The following is a 25,267-nucleotide window of genomic DNA, read 5'->3' as shown; positions in this document are numbered from 1 at the left end:
ACGCGCTGTCTTCCGCCATTTTTTTCCTGAGCTGGTTCCGCAGCTGTCCCGTTGCATTATGGGAACTTTCGGCTACTGAGTAGTAAGGTAGTACGCGATTTCTGTTGCAGATTTTATTTTTAGGTCGTGCTTACAATAAAACATACAAGAAAATCGGGCATAGGGTCATACACAGGTAAAGAGTACTTCTCTCTATACACAAGAAATGGCAATGATATTCATGACTGGATATCAGATGCAAAACTACGACGTTGTCGGCAGGATTCGAACCTGCGCGGGGAGACCCCAATGGATTTCTAGTCCATCGCCTTAACCACTCGGCCACGACAACACGGAAATTTATCTACCAGAAATGTATGATTATTCATTCGTATGATCGGTTGCAAGTTGAGACAGGAGAATGCAGGACAGTAAAGCCTTGTTTATACACAATAGCGCGAGGGAACGCGTGGCAAAAGTGACGTCATCGCTGTATGAGGTATCGAGCGCGTTGAGAGCACTCTACACTACACTCATTTCACGCGGCGGTGCACACGGCATTTTTCTAACTTTCCGCGCGGCTAGGAAGCGGAAGATGAGGCGACTCTTGCCGAACAGGTACGATTGTACAGGCATCTCTACAATCCATCCATGCAGGAGCATAGAGATAGCCAGATGTCTCAAAATTCATGGAAATGTTTTTTTAAGTGATTTCGATTTGCTTTGCACACACTGTTGAAAGAATAATGGCAAAGCTGAAAGTTTTGGGGGGCTGAACCATGTTTTCATTCATCAGTATCTTCACAAATAAACACAGTCGCTACACTACACCGTCAGACACAATGATTAAACCTCATTCTTTCGTGTTTATACATAGAGACAGTTACAGTGATGTGTGAGCATACAGAGTGATCATTCTGTAATATCTTTCTTTTGTCTCTATACATAAAGAGACATTTACACTGATGGGTGAACATAATCACCTGATTGTGTAAATGTGAGGAATGACAAATGAGAACTTGCTTATGTCTACAGTAATTGCTAACATTTACAAAATGAGCCTACATTAAATAATACGTATTTAATGAAAGCAAGGGTCAATGTTTAATAAAAATTTTAATGCAATTAATAAAATTTAAAAAAAAAAAAAAAAAAGGTTATTCAGTTTAGTTTTATACATGTTCTCATATTTATATATTTTGCTGTAATGTGGCCAGTGATAATCTCAAGGTTTACTGGGGTTTTATCTGATTCTTATCTGATTCTTTGCTCTTTTTTCCATACTGTGGGTTTTAGTGAAGTTTACTGAAAACAAACATCGCCAATAACAAACACAACAATTCCTCCTCAGCATTCAGCAACTCCACGCGAGGCGCCATGTTTGTACGCGTTGCTATGGTTGCTCCGACAAACTAATTTTTCTCTCAGCTACTTCCTGATGGTTTACAGGACGATTACTCCGAGTCGCCCCCTTTCGTTTCAATAGAATATTACAACGGCGCTCCCAAGCCTTTTCCGATTCTCCCAACATGGCCGTTCGGTTTACCGACTGAGCCGAAAGAGTCATTTAACAGTTCATCTTGTGTGCATTATCGCCTCGGTTCGGAGCATTTTTTATTTCGTTAGCCAGGAACAGAATTTTATGAGGTTATCTACTTCAACCAATAACACTAACATCGCATAGACTCAAAAGAACGATTCAGATGGACTTGTGAACTGGCTGACTGATTCATTTAAAAGAATCGGTTCGTACGAACGATTCATTCATGACGCGGACATCATTAGAAAGGGAACAAGATGAGGGATTGAAACAAAACCCCAAACATGGAGGACAGTTTGGACGCTTTGTTAGACGAGGTTGAAGCAAAGTTTTGTCGAGAGATTTCGCTGTCGCATCGGCCTTCGTGCACTTTAAAATTCGAGCAAGACAGCAACAGACAACAAAGCAATAACGACTCCGTGCTCAGGTATATAAATTAACGCCAGTCTGCAAGTGCACAGTGTTAACGTTAACCGTCTTTAGGCAGATGTAGATAGTGAACCACATAAACGAGACATATAGCCCCTATAGCTTCCTGACTGAATATAATAAACAATTATAAACAAGGTTGTACATTTGCTGTAGATGTTATGATTCCTAGCTAGTTAGCTAAATTTCCTGTTATTATGTAGCGGTCCTGATTCGTTAGTTATCTCGTCCTGCAGCCAGGTAATATAACGTCTCCCTTGTACAGTCTGCTCTCACTGAGCACTTTATTAGAAACACTATACTAATGCTGGGTAAGGTCTCCCTTTGCTCTCAAAACAGCCTCAATTCTTCATGACATGGATTCCACAAGATGTTGGAAACATTACTTTGAGATTCGGGTCCATCTTGACATGATTGCCTCCCACAATTCCTGCAGGTTTTCCAGGTGCACTTTCATGCTGTGAATCACCCGTTCTACCACATCCCAGAGGTGATCTACTGGATTCAGATCCGGTGACTGGGAAGGCCACTAAAGAACACTGAACTCATTGTCGTGTTCATGAAAGCAGTTTGAGATGACTTTTGCTTTGGTACGTGATGCATTATCATGCAGGAAGTAACCATTAGAAGATTGATAAATTGTGGTCATGAAGGGATGCACATGTTCAACGACGATACTCAAAATGGATGTGGCATTCAAGCGATGACTGACTGGTATGTACGGATCCAAAGTGTGCCAAGAGAACATTCTCCACACCATTACACCACCTCCACCAGCCTGGACTGATGACACAAGGCAGGTTGGGTCCATGGATTCATGCTGTTGCTGCCAAATTCTGACCATCTGTGTGTCTCAGCAGAAATCGAGATTCATCAGACCAGGCTACATTTTTCCAGTCTTCAACTGTCCAGTTTGGTAATCAGTTTTGGTAACCCATTGCAGCCTCAGCTTTCAGTTCTTGGCTGACAGAAGTGGAACCCGACGTGGGCTTCTGCTGTTGTAACCCATCTGCCTCAAGATTTGATGTTTTGTGTATTCTGAGATGCTTTTCTGCTCACCACAATTGTATAGAGTGATTATCTGAGTTACTGTAGCCTTTCTGTCAGCTCGAAGAAGTCCGGCCATTGTCTGCTGCCCTCTCTCAACAACAAGGCGTTTCTGTCTGCAGAACTGCTGGTCACTGGATGTTTTTATTTCATTACACCATTCTGAGTAAACTCTAAAGATTGTTGTGTGTGAAAATCCCAGGAGATCTACAGTTATAGAAATACTCCAACCAGCCCATTGGGCACCAACAATCATGCCATGGTTAAAAGGACTAAGATCAAAATGATCTGGTCTGTAGTGATCCCTCATCATGGATGGCTGACAAGTTATGTAAATGGGCTACATTGAATGCTTGTATGTCTACAAAGTACATCTGTAGTAGTGGGTGAATCTGTTAAAATGGCTAATAAATAAAGTCTAATAATGTGGCCACTTAATGTATATTTTTTATGTTGTTGTTGCTGCTGTTGTTGTTTTGTAAAACACTAAACTAAGGTGTTCATTTAATGCCAGAGTTTCAAATCCACATGAAGTTGAAGGAGTTGACAATAACATCGAGGCTGTGCTTCAGGAAATACTAAATGATGATGATTATCCAGCCTCCAGTTCACACGTGAGTATGTGAAGGTTTTTAGTGCATACAGGATAACTTGAGAACATCAGCATGCACACTGTCTAATTTTTTCTTTTTCTTTTTTATTTCCCCATATTCACAGAGACCTGTTTTATCAAAACCTTGTGCTATGGAGTCTTGTTCTCATACAGCTTTAAAGAAGTAAGTTTATTATTATTATTATTATTATTATTATTATGCATGTATTGCCCTAATACGACATTAGCCCTAAGCTTTTTTTTATATTGAGGGTAGGGATAGTGTAGGGATTTAATCATTTAATGGCTCTGAATCATGTTAATGAAGAAACAATGGAAACTAAAGTGTTACCCAAAGTTAACCTCCACTGATGGTCTAAAATATTACGTCTAATTAGATGCATCATATGGTCTTAAAGATAACTTGTGCTTCTGTGTTTGTAAACAGGTGTTGCCCTGTATATTTGGGTGGAAGCTCTACAGCATGTGGTGTGGGAACAAGTGTTACGCAGAAGTGAGTGTTACAGTAACGTCTTCCAGGTCATGCTCTGGAGAATGCAATGTGAGCCTACTTATGAGAGACAGACTACGAGCTTTGTCTGTTATGAACTCTCTGTTTTTTGTCAAGTGTTTCTGATGCAGTAATGTTTAATAGTAATTAATAAAATATGTGCCGTGTCACAAATGAGGATGTAGAGTCATGACGTCCAGCTTTTAACTGAAATTTGAGATGAACGTGCCGCTTCTAGTAGTTATTGCTGATGTTCCTGGAAATCCACATTCAGAAAGGATTTGACCCAAAACTTTCCCTCTTCGAATACGTACAAAGTTTATGCTAGATCTGTGTATAATTAGACAAGGAACAAGTACAATATTGTTCATGTTACCTATTTTTGTAGGGCTTGTGACCAAATAAGATGTACATCTTGTGACTTTCGTGTCGTCATGTTTGATGACCAGGAGTGGGACTCTTCCTGTGACTATCTGTTTTTCAGGTATGTTGTTGCAGTATTGAGTAGTGCACTTTAGCCAGGAGAGGGCAGTAGCGATGCATGCTGAAGTGCTTAAGCACAGATAAACAAATGAGTTTTTTGTATTTGTTCCTTTGTTTAGTGTATCTGTGAGAATTATGGATTTTTAATGATAATGAGTCTTTATTGCTCACATATTATACATATGTGAATTATTTTCTTCGCATAACTCAGCGTGTCAGGAGGTTGGGGGTCAGAGCACAGGGTCAGCCATGTTACAGCACCCCTGGAGCAGAGAAGGTTAAGGGCAAACCCTTAACCTCAAGGGCCCAATAGTGGCAGCTTGGCAGTGCTGGGGCTTGAACCCCTGACCTTCCAATCAGTAACCCAGAGCCTTAACTGCCAAGCCTGTGGGTTTGTTTGTTTGCACCCATTGCACAAATAAAATGTAAAAAAAAAAAAAAAAAAAAAAATTAGGCATAAAAAAAAATGCCATAATACAGTAAGGGAATGTGACAGAAGAACACATTTTTTTGACATGGAAACATAAAGATGCAAAAGGCAGCAACTCTGATAAATAGATTGTCCACATGACTGCAACATTTTCTTATCGTGGGCTTTGTCTGGTTGCTCTATTTTGTTTTTTCACCATCTAACAGTATTATTTTCATCATCTGTTTATGACATGATTGCATCTGTAATTATTCCATTATACACTTCTTGCAGTGACATACTTAAACAGAGCAAGTTCTTAAATGAAGGGGCCAAAGGGGAGGTTTTTTTCCGATGTATTTACCCACACAAAATGCTGTGGTGGTGTATTTTGTACGTGCCTCGGGTATACAGACTCTCTTAATGTGCATAGCTGGTTAAAAATGTCACTGCAAGTCCAACACTTTTCAGAATAAACCACTCTGGTCAGAACCAGCTGCGGCAAGCACCAGCTGAACTGCACCAAGTACAGAAAGCGAATGAGATGTAGGAAAGTGGTTACAGATAACATCACTGCTGATGACTATCATGCCACTAGAAGCTAAGGGCTTTCATTTTTTTAAAATCCCTATTTATTTTTTTTAATTAGCAGGGTCATCATGGCAAGACACATTGTTTTGTATATTGCTGACCTCAAGATTTTTTCACCACTTGCTTGGTATTTTTGCTTTTATGCTTAATTATCTCCCTGTCTGTTTTAATGATCAAATTATATGCTTGGAAAATTCACAGGTTTAATTGCAGAGATGTTTGTGTGTGTCTGTTCATACTTCTAACACTTTATGTTGTGTCTTGTAGAAACAACATGCCGGACTGTAACAAGTTGCGAGTGAAGCTAAAGAGGAGGCAAGGCGCTCGGGCGTATGCCTGCCAGTGTAGCTGGCACTCTGCCTTTATGCTGTCTGAACTCAGACACGTTCCTAAGCTCAAGTGGATTTGTGGCCAACACACAGCTTGCTGATGTTTATAACAGACTCCAAAGTTGCAGCTATTCAAAAGGGATTTAAAAAAAAAAAAACAATACTTATGTGCTCTCCACTTAAAAGAAGATGGCCATTTTCTATATTCCTTTTCTCAGATGATCATGTCAGATGATATGTTGGAATAGACAAGTTTGGTTTTTAATGTCCCATTAGATCAATGCGCATTCCAGCACTGAGTGTCTAATATTAATAAAAAGATATATTCATGTACATACAGTGGTGTGAAAAGTATTTGTCCCCATCCTGAATTCTTCATCTTCATTTTAGATCTTCAAACAAAATACAGTGTAAAACAAAGGCAACCTGAGTAAAAACACAATACAGTTTTCATTCATTCATTTATTTATTTATTTATTTATTTATTTATTTATATTATTTATATTATTGAAGCAAAAAAGTCAACCCCTATCACCAATGTGAAAAAGTAATTGCCCCCTTAAACTTAAAATCTGGTTGTGCCACCTTTAGCAGCAATAACTGCAATCAAATGCTTCCAATAACTGGAGATCAATCTTTCACTAACTTCTTGGACTATGCTTTGGATCATTGTCTTGCTGCATAATCCAGTTGCACTCGAGTTTCAACTTACACACTGAAGACTGGATATTCTCCTTTAGGATTTTCTGGTAGATGGCAGAGTTAATGATTCCCTTAATTATTGCAAGTTGCCCAGGCCCTGAAGCACTGAAGCATCCCCACACCATCACACTACCACCACCATGCTTGACTGTAGGTACGATGTTCTTTTTGTGGAATTCTGTGTTTGGTTTATGCCAGATGTAACAGGACCACTGTCTTCCAAACAGTTCCACCATCAATCCACAGAACATTCTCCCAAAAGGTTTGAGGATCATCAAGGTGAGTTTTGGCAAATTTTAGATGAGCCTTAATGTTCTTCTGGGTTAGCAGTGGTTTTCACTTCGCCACTCTTCTATGGATGCCATTTTTACCCAGTGTCTTCCTGATAGTGGAGTCATGAACAGTGACTTTTATTGATGCAAGAGAGGCCTGTAGGTCCTTTGATGTTGTCCATGGCTCTTTTGTGACTTCCTGGATGAGTAGTTGCTGTGCTCTTGGAGGAATTTTGGAAGGTCGGCCACTCCTGGGAAGGTTCACTACTATGCCGAGTTTTTCTATTTGGAGATAATGACTCTCACTGTGGTTCTATGGAGTCCCAGAACTTTTTAAATAGCTTTGTAACCATTCCCAGACTGATGTATTTCAATCACCTTCTTCATCATTTGTGGAATTTCTTTCAACTTTGGCATAGTGTGTTACTGGGTAAGACCTTTTAACCAACTTCAGGCTGTTGAAAAAGTTCTATTTAAGTGTTGATTTGATTGAATAGGGTTTGCAGTAATCAGGCCTGGTTGCGTCTAGTCCAGCTGAACCCCATTAAAAATGCAGTTACATAGATTTGGGGAATTAGTAACTACAGGGGCAGTTCATACTGGATAACTTTTTTTTACTTCAATAAATAACATTTTCATTTTAAAACTGTATTGTGTGTTGCCTTTATTTTATCTTAGATTTTGTTTTAATTTCTGAAAGAATTTAATATGAGATGTACACAAAAACAAGAAATCGGGCAAATACTTTTTCACACCACTGTAATACAGATACATAAAATTTTTCGAGTGAAGTGGTATGCAGTGACATTTCCACAAACTGACTTTTAAAGACAACTGAAGTCACATTAATTCATTCATAAGAATGAAGGAGGTAAATTAACATAATGTGTCTTTTTGTTGTTGTTTTGGCATGGACATTACTAAGTAAATCAGTTGTTATGAATGTTATAATGTGTTTACATTATGGATGTGACGTGTCTAAGCTTTTCCCCACAGACTAGAAATCACTCAGTTATAGTCAAATCTATAAAACGGCTGAAAGAGGAATTAATCATTAACTACAACAGAGCCAAGTTAAATAAATGAAACTTAAGTGGAAATTCCCATGTGCTGTTTGAATGCTTTTATGACTGAAATTCTGTTTTTGACTAGAAACTTTCATAATTTCTTAAACATATAATGTGTTACAAATCTGTATATATTAATTTATATTCATTTAAACTGTTGTAGGATGTCATGAATACTTTTGTTTGGTTCAAAAGAGACCAAAGAAACATGTAGATAGAAAAAAATCTGAAAGATTTTATTTTAAAAATGTAACCTCTAGATGTTAAATAAATATGGTAGCAAGCATTTCCTGGAGTACTGTTTCGATCTGAGCTTGTCAGTATCAGTGGTTTCAGCATTCACCAATTACCGACTTCATCATAGTCACTGTCTGAAGAGGAGTGGACTGATTGTTCACTTCTAGCAAAGTAAATCCCCTCTAGTTCTGCAACATTTTCATAAGCTTCCTCAGATGATGTGCTGCTGTCATCTACAAAGGAAAGGTAATTGCAGTAGTCCATACAAAATACACTTAATTCACAGTAACCTTAAGCATGGCGTGGTTGTTGGTGTCAGAGGAGCTGGTTTGAGTATATCAGAGACTGCTGATCCCTGTAGGAGTTATATGTACAACAGTCTGTAGAGCAGGGGTGTCCAACCATATCTGGAAAGGGCCGGTGTTGGTGCAGGTTTTCATTCTAACCAAGCAGAAGCCACACCTGAGTCTATTGAAACCTAAGATCAACTGATTAAACAGGTGGAATCAGGTGTGGCTCCTGCTTGATTGGAATGAACACCTGCACCCACACTGGGCCATTGTAGATAAGATTGAACACCCCTGCTCTAGAGAGAATGGTGTTAAACATCCACTGAGAATGCTCACCCAAACTTGGAAATTGGAAAAAGATTAGATGATGTTTTTTCAATCTTCAGCTGTCCAATTTGGGTGAGTCTGTGCCCACTGTAGTCTCAGATTCCTGTGCTTGGCTGACAGAAGTTGAATGCAATCCGACCTTCAGCTGTTGTAGCTCATCTACCTTAAGGTTCAGCATGTTGTGTGTTCAGTGATGGTCTTCTGCTTAACATGGTTTTAGAGATTACCAGGGTTACTGACTTCCTATCAGCTGGACTGCGTGGTCAGTCTGGACTGTCACAAAACTGCCATTCACTGGATGATTTTCGCACCATTCTGTGTAAACCCAAGAGACTGTTGTGTGTCAAAATCCCAGGAGATCAGCAGTTTATAACCAGCCATTCTAATAATAACAACCATGCCATGGTCAGTTAGTGAGATCACATTTGTCTCCATTCTGATGTTTGATGTGGACATTAATTAAAGCTTTAGATCTGTATCTGCATGATTTTATGCACCGGGCTGCTACCACATGATTGGCTGATTGGTTAATACCATGAATGAGCTGGAGTATGCGTGTTCCTATTTGTGAAGTTCACATATTTCACTTAGTAGAAAATATGAACTTAGCTGCCTAATTGTGCACCTTTTTAAATGGTACTGTACATATGGTCAATAATAAGTGTTTCAGCATTAAACTTGTGCATGAGCCAGTATCTCTGTCTGAGTCAGTCGAGAAAAGACAACTTTAAGCAGGGTTGTTACTGCACATGGGAGAAGTACCTTGTTCAGTGGAGTATGGCTGGGAAACACTGCTGTTTCCTGCCAGCTGAGGTTTGGGGTGACTCAGGGGGGGCTGCTCAGGAAGTAAAGGGTCTCCCTCCACTTTAAGACAGAAACAAGAGATTATGTCTGAAGTTATAAGCTGGGATTTTTTTCTAACATACTACACTTCACTGAAGATATGATGTAAGGCTGATTTTTAGTGTTAGGTTAAATAAATATTGAGCTCACATGTCTGGAGACAAGCTTCAGTATTCACTCCTGTGTTTTCGTAGCATTCTCCAGAGTATGTGCTGTCCGAATCAAACGAGTCTGCTGCTACAGCAGAGAGTGTAGACGTTTCGCTGCAGTGTTCAATGGGATTTCAACAGTATTATATCATTAAGTAAAAAAGACCAATTTACTTACAGTCAGTTTTAGTTGGTTCACTGGTATTGTGCAAAGGTGTCATCTGTATGCAGTGCTCTGGATAAAACTGGTTAACAGCTTGAATAAAAACAAAGGCATTATAATCTATTTTGCTTAACACGACAAAAACACCATGCAGGTGTTTCAGGGACAATAGAAGAGACAGTTTTAATCCCAGACTTGGATTCAAAAGGTTCTCCGTTTCAGTTTCCATGTTTTTATAACGTTCCCCTGAGGATTTACTCTCTGAATCAAAGCATGAGCTCAACTATTCAAATATGTATAACAATGTAACAAGAAGAACTAACTGTGAATGGAGGACAAAACACCAGTTCCATATCATTGATAGATTCATATATACTGTGTGATTTTATTGCTATATGTGGTCCTTATTTGCACCAATTCTGCCACCACAAGGCATTGCTTCAAGTCCAAACAGAACACAACAAGGTACTACTATGTTCCAGGATTATAACTGTATGGTACATAGAATCAATTATTTGTGTTAATTGTTAAACATGCATTATAAGACACAAGGACACTACTGGCCTGTAGAATCACAGGACTTCAATCCTGTAGAAAACTTGAGGAATTGTTTTGAATCTGCTAAATTAGCAGAAGAGCGCATCAGGTTCCACTCCTGGTCTTTTTCTAATCTTTAACTGTCTAGTTTCACAGAGACTGTGCCCACTGTAGCCTCAGAACTGACCATTTCTATCCACAGGCCAATCAGGTGCTTGTTCAATGTCTTTATCATTTTGAGACTGGACCTCAGTGCTCTTCTCTATCCTGGCACCCAGGTGGTGGAACAAACATTTCCTGGTTGTCTGAACAGCTGAGTAACTGGCTCTCTTCAACCAAAGATTGAAGACCTACAGTGGATATGAAAAGTCTACACACACCACTGTTAAATTAGCAGAGGTCTGCAGCCCCATAACATGATGCTGGCACCACCGTGCTTCACCATGAGTATGGTGTTCTTTGGGTGATAACCTGGCTTATGGCACCAAACATATCTTTTAGAATTATGTCCAAAACGTTCTACTTTGGTCTCATTAAAACATAATACAAGTTGTCCCATAGTTTGAGGTGATTTAGGTGGGCTTGGGTGTATTTATTTATTTATTTTTTTGTGAGAAAAGTCTGCCATTGAGCCACTTTGCCCCACAGCCCAGACATATGAAGAATATGTTGTTGTAGGTCTCTTGGCAGCCTCTCTGATAAGTTTTCATCTCATTCTTTCATCAATATTTGAGGGACTTTCTGTTCTTGGTAATGTCACTTGGTAACTTATGTTCTTGGTAATGTGATTGCCTTCATGGTTTTCCATTTTACATCTAATGTTTTTAAAATTCTTTTGTACCCCTCTCCTGATTGGTACCTTTTGACAATGAGATCCCTTTCATGTTTTGTAAGCTCTTTGTGGACCATGGCTTCAACAGTCGGATGAAACCAAGATCATGTCAAGAAAATCCTACAGAAACAGCTAGTCTTAATTTGGTGTTAATCAGAATCACATCACTGAATGTGATTGGTTGATTCTGAGCACAGTCGTACTCATGCAGTCAGGTTATTGTTTTTGACGTTTGTTGCTATATCACATTAAAGGTAGAAAAAGATCTTATATGATTTATCTTGGTTTAAGTTTTTATATCACAAAAGTCTGAGTCTGAAATTTTAACAGTGGTGTGTGTAGACATTTTATATCCACTCCACTTCTTTAATATGCACTTGAATTTCTCTTTGTACTATACACTGAACTGGATTTTGAGACTTATGGTACTCTTAGGCCCTGAACTAGTGAACTAGCTTGATGATGGGTTTTTGGTAGAGACAACAAAGCACTTCTGTAATTGCTCTGGATTAGGGCATCTTCTAAATGCTGTAAATGGAAAGTGGCTGGTGAGTGTTTTTGTGTTATGTTAGGAGACTTGAGGTAGTAAAATAAATTAACTTTGCTGCCTAATTCTTTCAGCGTTGGCCTTCTGCATGAGCCAGTATCTCTGTCTGAGTCAGTCGATGAAAAACAACAGAGATGTTGCTGCACATGGGAGAAGTACCTTGTTCAGTGGAGTATGGGTGGGAAATACTGCTGTTTCCTGCCATCTGAGGTTTGGGGTGACTCAGGGGGGGCTGCTCAGGAAGTAATGGGTCTCCCTCCACTTTAAGACAGAAACAAGACATGATGTCTGAAGTTATAAGCTGGGACTTTTTCTAACATACTTCACTTCACTGAAGATATGACGTAACGTAAGGATGATTTTTAGTGTTCAGTTAAATATCGAGCTCACGTGTCTGGAGACAAGCTTCAGCATTTGCTGTGTTTTCGTAGCATTCTCCAGAGCATGTGCTGTCCGAATCAAACGAGTCCGCTGCTACAGCAGAGAGTGTAGAAGTTTCGCTGCAGTGTTCAATGGGATTTCAACAGTATTATATCATTAAGTAAAAAAGACCAATTTACTTACAGTCAATTTTAGCTGGTTCACTGGTATTGTGCAAAGGTGTCATCTGTATGCAGTGCTCAGGATAAAACTGGTTAACAGCTTGAATAAAAACAAAGGCATTATAATCTATTTTGCTTAACACAACAAAAATATCATGCAGGTGCTAAAGGCACAGTAGAAGAGACAGTTTTATCACCAGACCTGGATTCAAAAGGTTCTCCGTTTCAGTTTCTGTTATTTCATAACATTCCCCTGAGGATGTGCTCTCTGAATCAAGGGCATGAGCTATACATATTGGAAAAAGTAATCAGTAGTGAACATTGAACATTTCTTTTAATAGAACCATATAGTGAAATTTATGTAGTCCCCTTTGAAAGTATTGGAACATCACGGTGAATTCTGTTGTTTTTGCTATACACCAAAGACATTTGAGTTTGAGATCAAAAGATGAATATGAAAAGATAGACCAGAATTTCAGTTTTCATTTCCAGATTTTTACATCTAGATGTATTAAATAATTTAGAATAGTTTTTAACCCACCCATTTCAAGTGATCAAAAAATATTGGGACATGTAACTTACAGGTGCTTCTTGTTGCCCTGGTGTTGCCTGTTAGAGTGATTGTTTAAACAATGAATAGCTCTGAATATCTACACTTGGTTTGAGCCCTGGGTTTTGCTTGGGAAGGGTGTTTGTTGTTAAAAAGGATAAACCAATATGAAGACCAGAGAGCTGTCTACGGGAGAAAAGCAAGCCATTCTAAAGCTGAAAAATGCGAGAAAATCTATCAGAGCCATTGCACAAGCATTGTGAATAGTCAATACAACAGTTTGGAATGTCTTGACAAAGAAAGTACACCAGTGGTTTCCAAAAATCCAGACATTGAACAGGTCGACCAAGGAAAACAGGGGCTGATAACACAATCATTGTGAGAGTTTTGAAGAAAAACCACAAAACATCAGTCAGTGACATCAACAATAACCTCTGCAGGGCAGAAATGAAGGTCTCACAATACACTGTTCACCAGACCTTAACCCATTTGAGCATGCATTTCTCCACCTGAATGGAGATACCCCTTAAACAAACAACAACTGAAAGTAGATGTGGTACAAGCTTGGGGGGGAAAAAATTAATGCAACAGTTTGTTTATTTTAGTCGGTCGCAGGCTTGATGCATTTATACCAAGCAATGGATATGCAATCAAATATTAAGTGTTATTTACTTTGACCATCTGTTCCAATACTTTTGCTCACATAAAAATTGGGTGGTGTTCTACTAATTGTGCCATGTTCTAAGCTGTTTAACACATCTTCATGGAAATATCAGGAAATGTAATCCGAAATTCTGATCTGACCTCATTTGTCTCAACCATCGTTTGATCTCAATCCCAAATGTCTTCAGTGTATAGCAAAAAGCAAAAGAATTGGCCTTGCTGTTCCAATACTTTTGGGAAAAAGTTCTGCAGACTCTGGTGGAATCCTTACCTAACAAAACTGGTTCTTTTGTTAAGGTAGGGGTAGATGTAAACAAGTACATTTAATGAAAAGTATACACACCCATGTTAAAATGGCAGGATTTTGTGATGTGAAAAAATGTAACCAAAATAAATCATGTCAGAACCTTTTCTAGCTTTATTGTGAAATGCAACCCAAGTGAAAAACAATAAGAATCATTTTAGGGATGAAGAAAAAATGTACAATAACCGGGTTGCATAAGTGTGCACATACCTAAACTAATATTTAGATTAAGAACCTTTCAATTTTAACACGACAGTCTTTTTGCATAAGAGTCCATCAGTTTGTCATCTTGACTTGGCAATATTTCTCCACTATTTCTTGCAAAAACATTCTAGATCCATCAGATTGTAAGGGCATCTCTTGTGCACAGCCCACTTCAGGTCACCCCACAGATTTTTAGTTGTCTTCAGGTCTGGGTTCTGGCTAATTCATTCAAAAGCATTGATCTTCTTTTGGTTAAGCCATTCCTTTGTTGGCTTAGATGCATGCTTTGAAATGTAAAATTCCACTTAATCTTCAGCTTACTAACAGACACCTGAATGTTTTACACTAATATTGACTGGTATTTGCAGTTATTCATGATTCCGTCCACCTTGATAAAGCCCCAGTTCTGGCTGAAGAAAAGCAGTCCTAAAGCATGACGCTGCCACCACCAATCTTCACCGTGGATATGGTGTTCTTTTGGTGTTTTACCTTTTGGACTTGGTCTCATCAGACCATAACACATTTTGCCACATGGTTTGGGGGGTTTAGTTGAGCCATGATGATTTTTGTGAGAAAGATTAATCAGACTAATTTCATTGACAGCTGTATGGTAATTCATTTTGAACATGAGATTGAATGTGATTGGTTCATTCCGAACACAGCTGCATCCCCAATTATAAAATAGTGTGCACACTTGTGCAACCAAGTTATTGTAAGTCCCCCCCCCCCAATAAAATAATTGTAACTCACTTAATTTTTATATGTTGTAATTTCACATTGAGGGTAGAAGAATTTCTGATGTGATTTATCTTTGGTTCCTTTTTTTTTACATCACAAAAACCTGCCATTTTATCAGTGGTCTGTAGGGTTTTTATATCCATTGCATTAAGAAAAAATGAGACTGATTTTTGTCTGGGGAACCTACGCAGTGTCTTAAAACTTGGCTTATACAGAATTTCTTTCTTCACAGACTCTTCCTTGTTCTTGATTGCAATCGCCAACGCTGAGTATCATCTAAACTTGTTAAAATAAAATTACTCATCTCAGTGTATGGCCTTGTTAGTCTGGCAAAAATCATCCACTGGCCAGACTTCACATTTATCATTATTATCTGTTCTGTGATAATGGCAAATGTATAGGACTTCAGAGTTGCTGAGGATTTAATCTCTTTGTGATTTTTAAACAAATATTCTTTAATATTTGAGATTTTTAAACACAATTCTTTGTCAAGATGAGTAGAATCTTACTGTGCTCATTGTTATTCACAGTAGTAGGTGGAGGGTCAGGGTTGTAGTAACGTTCAAAATCAGATTCACTTGAAGTGTCAGAATTGTCTCGCCGTGAGGCTTGTGATGGTCTTATGGTTTCAGTTCCTCCTGTGGGAAAGAATTTTTAGAATAGCTGCATATTGTAAGCATCACATACCATAAATTTTTGACAGTTAATTTAATTGTGTAACTCCAAAACGTGTCCATTAATTAATGAGTTTGCACAAACTAGGGTGTTTTTTTTGTTAGTACTGCATTTGTTACTACTGTTTTAAAAAGTCAAAGAGCTGTTCTTCACTATATAACACCAAAATAATTCCATAGCAAAACATAAGAAGTCACCAGGTAAATTGCCCAGAATAAGCCTTTACTTAATGAAGCTTCCGCAATTCCTACTTGTTTGTTCAAAAACACCACAATTTCAGTATTATACAAGTTGAGTTTCATGTAGCAGACTGATGTAGAACCACAGACCATACACAGCAGTGAGAGCATGAAAGCTTTTCTTTTCTTCTCTTGTCTGGAACACTATGGTTGTGTGGGAGTCATAATGTATTTGGTGAATCACCCATGCTGTATGCACTGAGGATGTAAATGTGGGTCTGAAAAGCATTGTTTTTGCATAATACCATAGTATAATATTTGGCCAAGAAAGCCATGGGCTTCCAAAAGCTGTTTTAAAGGAAAAAGAAGAAAAAAATCATTCAACTTGGCACCCGTTTTTAACAGGGCTGAATGAATATATATGAATATGAAGCATGGATTAAGATATTAAATACTATTGTCAGGGATTTAAAATACCATGAGAAGACCTAAACTTTGTCTATCCTACACAGTACAATTCTGTGCTCCCGAATTTGTGGCAACAGTTTAGGGACAGTATAAATATATAGTTTTTTTTAAATTTATTTATTGTTTATTTTTTAAATAGTATTTAAATTCTTGTCACTACTATACTCTCTACCTGGCTGCTACTGCAATAACTGCTATGTCCATGTATGGTTTAAGCTTATCTGCTTTATACTATGTCATATTATGTTATGTTTACATTCACAGCATTTTTATTATATTGTTATTCTTTTGAACTACTTGTTATATCTGACACTTCCACACTAGAACTGTGTACTGGTCGGCGCTACATTGTCTCTTACCCTGCCTATTGTCCTGTTTTAGTAGTTACTGTACTGTCTTGTGCTGATTGTACACATTTTGCACATGCATTTTGTGTAGAAATGTGTAGGTCTTATTTAGTTCTCTGTAGTCTCTTGTAGTCAAGTGTTAGTTTATGTAGCACCATGGTGCTGGAGAAACATTTTCATTTCTTTGTGTACTGTACTAGTTGTATAAGGTTGAAATTTCAAACTCACTTGAATTTAATTGACTTGACTTGGAAGTTCCACATATGCGTGAGTTGGGCTGGGGCCCACAAATCTTTGGTCTAGTGTAGCTGTTGCCTGTAGGCACCATATGGTGTAAATACCAAATTACAAAAACTATTATTTATACATTACCAGTTAGAACTGAGGCTGTTCCTTTAAGTTTTCTGCCAGGAAAGTCTAAGGACGGATTATGATTTCTCCAGAATTTTTTCTTTTGTTTTGTTTCACAGAAAAATTGTTATCGGAATTCATTACAGGTTTTCACCGGTGTTGCATCACTATGTTTCACTGTTGTAGTATTTTGAAACCCTGGAAAAACTTGCACTTTAGTGGTTATAAATACAAATGTGGTTTCAAGTCAAATAACTTAAACTGAAGCCGTGTGCACACTGTGTGATTTTTAATAGTCCTTTGCGACTGTTACTTGTCTATACGAACATGATTCTCGTGGTAAGTCATGTCACACTGTAGGATCTCAGTTATGATTAATGTCAGACAGTCAAGATGTGAAAAACGGATGCATGCAAGAAGATACGTACGGAGTAGGAGAAGCCACACTACATGACTGTGCCTCAAATCTTCTGACACTGCCAGAATTTAATCAGAGGAAAAAATTTTATTTCAACGGCCGTTAATCCGTTGTCAGGGAACTCGTCAAACTAGCGATCAAGGACTACAGACTTTGGCCTAGGATTATCGGAATCTTTTAGGTTCTCAAAATTTGTCTCAGACGACCAAATCATGGCCAAAATCGTACAGTGTGAACCTGGATTAAGATAAAATCTACCTTTTATTTGCAGTAGTTATAATTTAAGATTTGATTAAATCGGACCTAAAGGTGTGATTCTTGGCAACTTGGGTACAATAAGCAGATATTTTTTTCCTGAACTTCGTCCCACATGGTCGGCTCAAGGAGATACATTCCTTTTGTAGAATTTAAATTGAAACAACAGTGTAGGAAGTAGAACAAAATCATCATGGAAGACAAAAAGAGAGATTCCTTTTCATTGATATTCACATTTTTGTCTGATGTTACTGCAATATGGGGTCATTATTTTGCAGTGGGTCTGCCAGTACAAAGACATGTATCTAGTGCAGTGAAACCTTGTTTTATTCTAACCTCAGTCATGAAATGCTGCTAATACAAACCAAGACACTGAAAAGATTAGAGGAGATTGCGTGTACTTGCCATTTCGTCTTTTGCGGTGTGCACATTGAGCAGCATTTAAAGCCAGCAGTAAGAACAGAGTGACAGAGAGACCAATGCAACCCAGGACTGGTGTTGAAATCCCATCATGGTTGTCCTCAGCAGCTACCTCTATTACAGTTTCTAAAAAGAAACAGAGCACTGCACTTCTCAGATCACCTTTCAGCATAACTCTGATTCTAAACACAGAAAGGTGCTTGCCAATTCACGCTCTCTTTGTGAAATTAAATATGTTATTGCTTCATTATTGTTTCAAGTGACAGAATGTAGGCTTCACCTGTTGTCCAGTTTGTGAAATCTGGCATGAATGTATTCATTGTGATAGCCGGTCTGTAGGAACTTCCTTATTGAGAGGAAATACATGTGATTATTTTGAAATGCATTTGAATAAAGAATAGTGTTCTTTTGGTCATTGTCAGTCAGCAATCAGCAGTACAGTAATTGTAACAGAGGCCATTCTGCAGTCCATGGATTTTAAATAGAGTTAACTAGTAGTCACTGCAAGCTGAGACTGTTTTCAGGCACAGAAACTTGTCTGATGGTAAATCTCAGATGTCACATTGGTCTACGTGATCGTCTACTATCTACTTCTTACTAAATATTTATAGACAAGAATTTATGTATTGGTGTTTCTTTTGAAGGTGTCCCTGATCAGTACCTGAGCACACCACTACAGCATCCTCCTTGTGGCCGCAGTAGTTTTTGCCTTCATCTAGTATAGTCTCACACTGCCAGAGGTTTCTCTCTGTCCCATTGCAATTTAGTTGTCTGATGTAAATAGGACCAGAGCCGGGGCCAATATCACCAGCCTCCGTTACCCATAAAGCAGTGCCACAGCCCAGCTGTTCACACACCACATCTCCTCCTTTTAAGTTCCATCCATCATCACACACTGTGCCCCAGCCTCCAGTGCCAAACAGCTCCACCCGACCTGCACAGCGGTCATTGCCTCCAGTCAACTGCACAAACTGCCTCGCTGAGAAAGAGACATAACCCAATGTCAGAAATACAAGTCTGCCATGAGACAGGTTTCTTAATCTTAATGTATGAAGAGCAAGGGAGACTAATAGTCAGTTCTTTTGTTTTAAATACAGTACATGAAGTTAACATAAATGGCACTGGTTGAATTGGGAGCCCACCAAAAGAAAAAATTGTTTGAGTCATGATCTTTGAGGTTTGTAACAGGTATACGGAATGAAAATGTCATGACATTGCTAAGGTATGGTGAAGGTATGAATTTTGAATTCAGGTAATATGTTTAGGCTAGTTAAGTACTTTCCACCTCTGGCCAAAGAATCCTGAGAATATAATATTTAAAGATATTTGGATAACAGCTGTTTATTACTTTGAAGAACACATCTTATTTGGCTAGATAAAAACAACAATGAATAGAATACAATAATGCAATTATTATTATACAATAGAATACAATAAAAGTTTACAGACATTTTGTCACTTTGGTTGAATTCATGTTGGAATCCGGGTCTGAGGTGGCCAACGTAATGTTATGTGTCCCATTTTCAGTAACAGGAAATCAGTTCCTCCAGGATTTAGCGATTGCAGAAATTAACACAAAATCAAGCAAACTCTACAGTATTCCGAGGAGCTTGCAATTATTCAAAATGACTGCAGATTTTCCTCAGATTTGGGCCAAGACGTGTAACGTGACGTCATCACAAGGCGCATTCAGCCTCTTCAATTCACGTGCGTCAAACATGAGTACACCTAAAAGGTCTCATTTACCAACAAACATCACTGCGAAAGACCGTGCAAAACAATTTTGTGCAATTGCGATTTTGCCAATTCGAGTAGTTTTTCTAAAAAAAAAAAAAAAAAAAAAAAAAAGCAACAACAAAAAAAGAAAAGAAAAAGAAAAAGCAACAAAATCGGGCATTTTTGGCTGCAACCATCAGAAAAAAGCACTCCGAAATCCTGTACGGACTGAAAAATGAACACGAACATTTTTTTCTGCAACATAATAGACAGTAATATGCTTATTACACAGGACAAGTTACTTTAACAATGTATTTATAAAATAAGGGCTTTACAGGAGTTTACATTTCTCTGCATTAATCATTCTATTGATTTTGTTCAGGTGCATTACATTATTGCTAACATACACTCCCAGACACATGAGAAAGCTGAGACTACAGACGGAGATCAGCATACTTCTATTCAGCTATTCTTTTAACATACTTGTCTTTATGAGCCAAAAAGCTCAATTTGAGTGCCATCTGCACTTCAGAAGATTTTTTCTGTTCGCGTTTGGCCTTTTAAATATTGCAATCTCTTCTGTTTTGCCTCTCCGGAAAAATTGTTTCTTAACTGCAGCACACCCTATAGAACTTTTCTCTTCAAACTTTTCCTCAAGATCAGATAGATAGCCCACTGCATGCCATGCAAATGCTTACAGCTAAAGGAGTATCTAGACAGCTCACTTGAACATAGTTTCTGTGTGGTTTATTGCATAACCAACACCTACACAGTTCTTGTATCCAGATGAATATTTTCATATTTGAGTTAATTTTTGAGCTTTCTAAAACTTGTGTACAGTAATATATGAAAAACATGTGCTTGCTGAGAGGTAGAAGGATGTTATTTGATTATCTGCTGTGTGGTTCAGTTACTTTAATTTCTAATAAAGAAGGTAAAGGGTTTTTTTTTGACACTTACAATAGCATTGTGTATGCTGTGTTGCAAGAAATAAACTGCAACACAGCCACATCCCGTGAGTCACTTCCTGTGGAAATGTCAACCTGTGGCACGGGGGACACTGGGGAAAACTTATTCTTTCCTTTTTTTAAAAGAAGGTTTGTAGCATTAAAGGCACCAAGGCAAGATTTTTGTTAGGACGCAGAGCCTGAATGGCAGATGTGCAATATTAGTGAATGTTGATGTTATTGCAAATGAAATGAAGCTGGAAGGGGTGTGTAGTCAGTAATTTCTTAATGGGATGCTGTGAGATTTTGTAGAGACAATTCACACAGGGTCCTTTATAGTGCAAATCTTGGATTAACACACTATTATAGCAGCACGAATGTTCCCATTATTGTCTACATGCACAATGAAATGTGTCATCGTTGTTGAGTCCCATCCTTTTAATATCTAATCATTGTGATTTTATGGACATATTGTTAAATGCATTTATAACAATAGAGTATTTCTTAATAATTTTGGTAACAAAAATGTTATCTTTTTTTCTGGATTTCTTTACTGAAATTAATTTAGAAATTATCCAAAAAGACAGATATTTATTTATTTATTTTTTAACCAAAAGTGCAGTGTTTATTTTAGCAGCGATAACACTTACGCTGTTTCTTCACAAGCTCGTCACTTCTGTTAGTGTAGGTCCCATTTTCATTATAAGAAATCGCTGCACCCTGGAGTCCTAAAACAAAAAATAGAATTGTGTAAAAATTAAAAAAAAAGTTTTAAAAAATGATGAATGAATAAATAAATATAAACCCACATTTTCAAAAATATGTATTACAGAAAAAAAGCTGGAGTTCCCTTGTTCACATTTGTAATTGGACTTTTTTTTTTTTTCTTTTTTTTTTACCGTGTATTAATATTAATAGATTAATTGAAAAGTTGTGCTGGGTGTCTTCTATAATACGTATGAGGTATATATCAAATGTAACCACCATAATGTATGTGTTAAAAAGTAAATGGAACATATCATTAGCAGTTGTGCAATGTGACATTTCTCTCCGTGTCATATTATATCATATGAGTTTGAAGATATCAGCACAACGATAAGTAATAATTTCATACATAAATGGTCTTAAAAGTGTTTCTTCAAACATTAAATTAGTGAATAACATAACAATGTTTCTAAATGTTTTGTGAACCTTATTTATAAAATGACGGTTGTACACAAAAATCTTTAGCGTGTAGTTAATGTAGAATTAGTACGTTTAATTTTGTACTAGTAGAAAACATTTTTCTTTTATTTTACACCTTGCAAACTGACGCAAGAAAAGCAAACGACGGAGAATACATTCCATCTAAAATGGGTATTTCTTGTCCTTTAGTTTTTATTTTATTTTATCTTGTATTAACTTGAATTTTCAGATTGTATATTTAGTAAATAAGCATCACTAGTGTGTATGAGATAAATAAGTAAATAAGCATCACTAGTGTGTATGAGATAAATACATAAATAGGCATCACGTGTGTGTGTGTGTGTGTGTGTGTGTGTGTGTGTGTGTGTGTGTGTGTAAACTGTGCGTAAACAATTGAAAAAAGTGTTGCTGTTGTGAGATATGGATGTGTAGTGTGTCAATTGTGTTACAAAGCATTCATTACACTTGGAATCAATATAGCCATAAGATCTTATATACAGTTTACAGAAATCACTCTTCCTTACAAAAAAGCTCAAACTGGATATATGAGAAAACGTCAAAGAAGACGTAACGTTACTTAAATGACAACTGTAATGGCTGTTTGCTGTAGATGTATATATATGTATGTGTGTGTTGCTATATAATATATACAGATACAAACATTAAAGTCCATTTAAAAGGTTGGATAGTAGATAGAACATTGGATATAATCTGTGTAAAGTCTGAATATTTATTATAATACCATTATAATAATAAATGTTTTTAATTTATAAAAAATGAAATGTATTTCAGATTTTGATGTTTGTATACACTCTACCAATGTGTTACGCAAAGCTGTTAAAACGTGGTACAATGATACACAACGTTACTTTGTAAAATAGTACACGGTAACACGGTTTCAAAAAGAAATGCCTCTTTTATCCACATGTCAACTTACAGTTTGAATAAACAGACCATGGTTGTGTAGAAAAATATATATTTTGTGTTCGACATATTGTTTTGTAAGATGACCAAATCCATATATAATATCTTTATATTCTGTGTAAAGAAATCACTCTTCCTGAGGAAGGGGCTCACACTTGAAACATGAGAAGACGTCAAAGAAGACATTGTATAATGTTACTTAAAAACAAGTGTAATGGCTGATTTTGTAACAGAATGGTCTATATTAATATATAATATTACAATATAATTAAGGTTCAGATACAAGCATACTAAACCAGCTTTAAGGTTGGATAGTAAATAGAACATTTTATAGTAGGGTAAACTGCTCATATAATCTGTTTAAAGTGTCATGTCTGAATATTTATTAATAATAAACATACTCTGTGTTAGTGGAGTTTGCTGAACTAATGTTTACACACTGCAACTATTGCTTTCATTTCAGCTATTGTAATGCACTAAAGCAGTGCTCTTGCAAAGTGCATAATGACATATTTACAGATTTACAAAGACTTGTTTTTCATGTGGCACTGTGGCAGTTGTTTTTGAAGTGTATAACCAGTTATTTAATCCTATTTTTACTTCAATAAGTCAATAAGAACTATGTACATGTAATCACTGTACTGAACACAAGGGAAAAAACTGAAAAGAGAAAGTATTTCTTTTTTTGTGACTAACTTTCAAATGTAAAGCAACGACACACTCTAACTATGAATCTTAGCCTGGCAAAGAAATGTCAAGCACAGAACATTTTACCTTGATGTAAGCAGAAAGCATTGAGAAGGACCGCCATCAGCAGAACTTCCATTTCACAGCAGATTGGCTGAAAATGGCAGACTGACTCTGAGTCTGACAACCCCAGAACCTCCTCTGATGTATATTATCTCAAATAGTATCATTTGCATGTGTGTGACCCTGCACCTTTATACTGTGTTTGCACCCTTGCAGAATGTGGTTTCTCCTATAAAGCTAACACAAGCATTGACACACACACAGAAACACACACACCCCATTTGCATTTTTCATGGGTCAAGAACATACACAGCTGCTGATGGATATCTGAATGTTGCTTTGCTTTGTGTGACAGCTTATATCCTTCTTGTGCATAGGCATCATCATAAAAAGTTGTCAAAAAAAAGTACATGCTTCTGTACGACATTTATTTGCATTTTAATTTTAGAAGATTTAACCTTTGATGATATCTGAAACATATAACATCTCATTGTTATCTCACAACATGAGAAATTTTCTCTAACCTTTGTCTAACCTCAAGAAAGAGAAAAACAAAGAGGCTGGTGAAAGAACAACTGTTTATAGCTGTTAGAAATAATAACAGAAACTAAATTGGTTTAAGGTCATTCCACAATTTTAAACATACATATAAACTGAAAGTACAAGATGTTGATTTTTAATTAATTATCAATGTAATCATTGGGAAACTGTTGTAGTATAGCCATAAAAAACTTCAGAATGTGCTGTTGTATGAAAAGAATCAACTTCAGGGTTGTATCTCCGCTTCACATGATGCCACCAGCCCATTGTTGATTATTTTCCCAATATCAGTGTGTGCCTACGTGTTTTATTCCTTACATAATGTTGAAATCATTTTTTTTTTTTTTATTACAAAGTCAGTTGTTGCTTTGTAATCTAAAGTGTGAAACACAATACAAGGCATTGAATATATTCATGGTATTTCTCTCTGAGTCAAATAATGCTGGCATCTTGAAGTACTACATCTGTCCGCTTGGTGTCCATCTTGGCAACACTCTCAGGCAGTTATTTTCAGCTGTACAAGTCCTTGTTCCTATACACTTGTATTGGGAGAGACTTGTATACCAGAAACAGAACTTTCACAAAATAATTAGATTTTGCTGTTAAAATCTGACCAAACATGTTTTTTTTCAAGTTGCTAATGGAGCATAAGAACTCTATACGTGTTCATACGTCAGTATGAGAAACTTCTAGGCAAAGCTCAGCAAAATTCCCATCCCAATTACATATCAAAAACTGCACAACAAAAGATCTGAATCTAGCCCAAAAAGTTAGGCTCTGGATTAAGGAGATGCATTTTGCATCTTGTTCTCAGTCTAAACAGTTGTGTGCACGCATTTCTGATTTGTAGTATCTGCAATTCTTGGCCATTATCCACTCCATAAATCTCTTTCCCTCACCCAATCTCTGCAATATATCTTAAAACAGATTCTGTACATTATAGGTACACTGTCTGTACTTTAATTTCCCGTTGTTTGCCATAATCTGTGTTTACTGAAATTGGTAACTCTGTAACTCTGATAAAATAATATTACATGGTTAATTTTGTAAACTATAAACAACACTTTCCTGTTCAAAGACATTGTTGTATTGACACACACATTGAATGAAACTTGAGTGAAAAAGGGCTTCTTTTTCCCACAGCCCCTTTTCTTCAGTAGGATTCACGTTTAAAATAAATATATAATAAAACATTTTAAAAACACCTTTCCAATC

General features: G+C 37.2%; 2 protein-coding genes and 1 non-coding gene across 8 annotated transcripts; 1 reads left to right on the top strand and 2 right to left on the bottom strand.

Annotated features, from left to right (window-relative positions):
* The first annotated feature begins 68 nt into the window (after positions 1-68).
* Positions 69-8,237, top strand: cfap418 (cilia and flagella associated protein 418). 2 transcript variants are annotated; one of them, XM_017477787.3, is made up of 6 exons: positions 69-597; positions 3,510-3,609; positions 3,713-3,771; positions 4,036-4,101; positions 4,487-4,582; positions 5,849-8,237. In XM_017477787.3, exons 1-6 carry the CDS (start codon positions 401-403, stop codon positions 6,009-6,011), a joined length of 681 nt encoding a protein of 226 aa, XP_017333276.1. In that variant the 5' UTR covers positions 69-400; the 3' UTR covers positions 6,012-8,237. The 2 variants fall into 2 exon arrangements, with proteins under 2 accessions (XP_017333276.1, XP_017333284.1); XM_017477795.3 differs by lacking the exon at positions 69-597 and adding an exon at positions 1,192-1,946.
* On the bottom strand, positions 250-331 carry trnas-aga (transfer RNA serine (anticodon AGA)). The gene has a single exon. It is a non-coding gene; the product is annotated as a tRNA-Ser (tRNA).
* On the bottom strand, positions 8,167-23,740 carry LOC108270799 (T-cell differentiation antigen CD6). 5 transcript variants are annotated; one of them, XM_017477749.3, is made up of 14 exons: positions 23,537-23,740; positions 21,304-21,381; positions 18,652-18,969; positions 18,271-18,336; positions 17,976-18,116; positions 15,387-15,515; positions 12,621-12,704; positions 12,441-12,518; positions 12,267-12,350; positions 12,036-12,137; positions 9,976-10,053; positions 9,799-9,882; positions 9,568-9,669; positions 8,167-8,421 (listed from the first exon to the last, which is right to left on the bottom strand). In XM_017477749.3, the coding sequence occupies exons 1-14, from the start codon at positions 23,586-23,588 to the stop codon at positions 8,291-8,293; spliced, it is 1,527 nt and encodes a 508-aa protein (XP_017333238.1). In that variant the 5' UTR covers positions 23,589-23,740; the 3' UTR covers positions 8,167-8,290. The 5 variants fall into 5 exon arrangements, with proteins under 5 accessions (XP_017333238.1, XP_017333229.1, XP_017333221.1 ...); XM_017477740.3 differs by having other exon boundaries at positions 9,799-9,885; positions 12,267-12,347; XM_017477732.3 differs by having other exon boundaries at positions 9,799-9,885; positions 23,537-23,739.
* Positions 23,741-25,267: the final 1,527 nt, after the last annotated feature.

This window comes from Ictalurus punctatus, chromosome 1 (genome assembly GCF_001660625.3).
Source record: "Ictalurus punctatus breed USDA103 chromosome 1, Coco_2.0, whole genome shotgun sequence".
NCBI lineage: Eukaryota > Metazoa > Chordata > Actinopteri > Siluriformes > Ictaluridae > Ictalurus > Ictalurus punctatus.
The sequence above is the reverse complement of the archived record's forward strand: the minus strand, read 5'-3'. Positions and strand labels throughout refer to the sequence as shown.